At 40.8% G+C, this 4274-nt stretch overlaps 1 protein-coding gene across 1 annotated transcript; it reads right to left on the bottom strand.

Annotated features, from left to right (window-relative positions):
- Positions 1–3222: 3222 nt before the first annotated feature.
- On the bottom strand, positions 3223–3684 carry LOC129250764 (uncharacterized). Its single transcript, XM_054890361.1, has one exon. The coding sequence runs from the start codon at positions 3682–3684 to the stop codon at positions 3223–3225; it is 462 nt and encodes a 153-aa protein (XP_054746336.1).
- Between the last annotated feature and the right edge of the window lie 590 nt (positions 3685–4274).

The following is a 4274-nucleotide window of genomic DNA, read 5'->3' as shown; positions in this document are numbered from 1 at the left end:
TTTGGCTGGCATCTCTCGGCGCCCGAAAATAAATTTATCAATACCTTTGAAGCGAAACACACGAAAATGTCAATATACATTTTCACGGGAGGGCGACCGCGAATTTTTAATGTTATGTGAATGGGTCCGCAGTAATCTGCCCCACAGATTGTGAAGGGCCGTTGGGCGCGTAATCGATCGGCGGATAGATTGCCCATGATCTGACCTTGCAATTTTGGCTTATAACGAAAACAGTGAATGCATTCCCTTACAGTTCGACTACAGGCTTTTCGAGCATTTACCAGCCATATTTTTTCTCGCAGAAGCGCTACCAATGCCTTTGAACCGGCATGGTGATTACAAAAATGTAGGAACCGTATGTATGCCTTCACAAAGTGCGAGTCTTTGCGTAATAGCAAAGGGAACTTGGCATCATAGCGGATTGGCGAGTTTAATAAACGGCCACCTACTCGAATCAGTTTAAACGATAATGATGATTCCGAGTGTTCATGCAGAAATGGGGTTAATTTCAGCAAACTTGAGGGAAGTACGTTATTTTTCGATAATTTATTAATTTCATCGTTAAATTCAAAATGTTGAATTATTTCGAAAATTTTAAGGGGTATTATTTCAGATTTTGCTTTCCGCTCTCGTACTTTTCGAAGAGATAGAGAACCTTTTAATTATTTCGAGAATTTAATTTGTTGTGGCATTGATTGCGGTTAACGTAATTGCGTTTTTCTTCTTCTCGAGTGCGGGAGAGAGACTCAAGTTGACATTTTTTGGCTATGTAGCAGGGTCTTCTAGGAGGAAATGTGGACTACTAAACCATATTGAATTACCCAATTCGTCCACGGGGTTGTACCCGAGACATTTGATCCGCTGGATTTTGTTTTGTGGGCACATGACGCCACGACTAATAAACCAAGAGGGTCAAAGAGGCGACCAGAAACTAATAAAATATTACGTTTAGTTGATCGCAGCTCGTTAAAATTATCTTCCAGAATGAAGCGAAAAATGTCATCTTTCGGCTGCCAGTGGATTCCCAGCGTTTTGGTGGAGTCAGTATCGCTGAGCTGCAATAAGTTTTGGAGACTCTCACTGACCGATGAGCTTGCATGATTGGAAAACCACTTTGCTAATTTTAGGCCTGCCGATTCCAAAATTTTATTTACTTCCTGTTGTATCTGGGTGATGCCTTCTATACTGTCGGATCATGTTAATAGATCGTCGACGTAAAAGTCATTCCGAATGACTTTGGACCCGAGTGGATATTTGGCTTTATTTTTGTCGCTTAGAATTTGCAGAAACCGTGTGGCGAGAAATGGTGCAGCCGCTGTGCCGTATGTTGCGGTGTTTAGTCGAAAAATTTGGAAATGCTCCGATTGATCCTGTCTCTACACTATGGGCTGGAAGTTCCTGTCGTCTTCGTGTAGCAATATTTGGCGATACATCTTCGTGATGTCGACAGTCATGGCATATTTGTGCAATCAGAAGTGAAGGAGGGTCGAGAAAAGCTCCTCTTGAACGATCGGTCCGACCATCAAGGTTTCATTCAACGCAACTTGTGTTCATCTGCGACTCGAAGCATCAAAAACTACGCGCAACTTGGTAGTTGTGCTCTGCGGTCTTAACACACACTGGTGCGAAATGAAATAGTGCGGCTCACTCGGGAGTCGATTATTTGTTGGACTCATACGCCCCAATTTGAGATACTCTTGCATGAAGTCCAGGTACATTTTATGAAGTACTGGATCTTTCATCGTCCTTCTCTCCAGCGCCTGAAACCGCCGAGCTGCGGTTTCATACGAATGACCGAGTAATTTACGGTCGGTTTTGAAGGGCAGTCTGACTTGAAGCCTTCCACATGGTAAAACCTGTGTGGGGTTTTTTGAAAAAAATTCCTCCCATTTAGCCTACTCTGGAGTCAGTCATGTGGAATTTACTTGTGCAGGTATTTCTTCCAATTCCCAGAATTTTCGGATTGTAGCATCAATGCTAGCAACGCTATCTTCAAATTGACATAATGTGCTACTTACTTGGGCACTGGAGCTATTATTTGTGGCACACTTGCCTGAAATTATCCAGCCTAGCACTGTTTTTTGCAGCGTTGGCTGCCTTGGGCTGGTTCCGATCTGACCCACCGATAACAGATCAAAGAATATTTCAGCTCCTAAAAGTATGTTTATTTTCTGACATTTGTAGAAACTTGGATCTGTTAGTTCAATATTTTGTGGGATTTTCCAGCCATTTGTGTTTACAGTCCGATCTGGGTGATTGACTGATATCGAACGCATTACCCAAAAGTCCGCCGAAAACTCAAAATTTTTGATCCTCGATTTTATATAGGTTTTTAGTTTACCTTGGACCTTTTTATTTGAACTGTCAATTCCAACTATATTTACAGCGAATTTTTCTTTTCGGATTCGAAATTTCTGCATAAGCTCTTCGGTCATAAAGTTTACTTGAGAACCGGAGTCAAGTAGAGCTCGCGGTTGCACGTAAACACAGGAGCTCGCCTTTACATTAACTCAGGCAGTAGCTAACATGACTCGGTCAGGCAGACTGCTAATATGCATGGCCTGTGACGTCGAAGGTTGCGGCTCGGTCTCAAAGGAGATCAGGTATCGATGCAACATGATTGATGCGAACGGTTGCATACACCACAGCAATCTGCTTTGTACTTTGAGACCGTATGTCCCTTGCGCAAGCAATTTATGCACAGGGAAATAGATTTTGCAAAGTCAAATCTTTTAAGTGAAGTAAGCGCTTGGAATTTTGGGCAAGCTATTAAATAATGGTCCTTAGAACCACAGTGAAGGCAAGTCGGCAGTTTGGAATTTGTCGCGATAAATGTTGTCTTTGAGTTTTGTAGTTCTTGATTTTTTTGTTTTCTGCCGCGTGTCTTCATTGTTTGGCCTTTGTTGGGATGAGGAAGCTTCTTCAGCTGATAAATGCTGGTAACTCTTATTTAGCATAGCTTCACACTCAGTCCAAAGCGGCAGCTTATCATAGTCAAGTTCCTCCTCCCACTTTGACCGAGTAGTGGGATCAAACTTCGCCATGACTATATGATTCAACATCGCATTTGAAATGAGCTTATCGTCACCCAGCAATGAAAGGGAGTCATATACTACAGACACTGTATCTATATTTGATCCCAAAGATGACGCAGAAGGCCTTTGGATTTTTGACAATTCAAAAAGTTTCGACACTGTGTTAAAAAATATCAGGCATTTATTGTCATATACCTTTCTCAAACTTGCCAACGCCTTTGGATAATTTTCTTCCGGCATTTGCATACACGAAGGACTTCACTGTGCCTAAGGCTTCACCGGATCGACATGAAACTAAATGATTAAATTTTTCAATATCCGGGATTGTGGGATCATTGTGCACCAAACTCTCAAACAGACTCATAACGTTTTTAAATTCGGAATATTCTCCTTTGAATGTAGGTAACGACATTTTTGGTAGTCGCGAGCTGTGAGGTGCAATAAAAGATGTTTCGGCAATTTGCGACTTATTTCTCGCCAGAATGGACTTTATAATGGACTTTGTTTCTACAATTAAGTCCTCTAAGTCTCCACGGGCAATGTCTTCTTCGTCGATTTCCTGAATTTTCGACTGACATTTCATGAGTTTTTCACTGTGGGAGTTCAATATGTCGAGTCGGCACTCCAACTCGATTGGATCTAGCGACATGGTCTTTTCATGGAGACCCGTTTTTATGCGCACTATGCTGGTTTTTGCAACAGTTCTCTGGCGCTTTAAAGACTTTAAGTCCATCATCTGCTTACTTGGAGAGATACTTGAAATAGCCGACTTTGGCTTACTCAGGTTGAGTTCGCTGCTTTAACCTGTGGATTTTGTAAAACGAAAACCATTCTGGAAGTTTGTCAGCACAAAAACGAAAGCGATAAATACTGAAATGTATAATAGCTGAAACTTCACCAGAACCAACGAAAACGAGAACGAAAATAAGCAGCGAATAATTGAGTATTTGCTCAAGCACATTTTGTATTGTCGAAAATAAATTTTTTTTTTGAAATATATTGAAATTATTACGGTTGAAATAAAAAACCGCAATTTAGTTAGATTTTTTTGTTATTGAAAAAATCCCGAAAATAGACCGAAAATTATTTGGCGACAAGCACGTTCCTCTACCACAGGTCGCACTGTATCCTTCACTTCATAGGGAGTATATGTATATGTATATGATATGTATTTATATATAGTAAGTATATAAGTATGGTTTATTTGCATATAAGAAGTGGATACATGAGATGCCAATA

The sequence above is a fragment of the Anastrepha obliqua genome, chromosome 6 (genome assembly GCF_027943255.1).
Source record: "Anastrepha obliqua isolate idAnaObli1 chromosome 6, idAnaObli1_1.0, whole genome shotgun sequence".
NCBI classification, from domain to species: domain Eukaryota; kingdom Metazoa; phylum Arthropoda; class Insecta; order Diptera; family Tephritidae; genus Anastrepha; species Anastrepha obliqua.
This window is presented reverse-complemented; position numbering and strand designations above follow the sequence as displayed.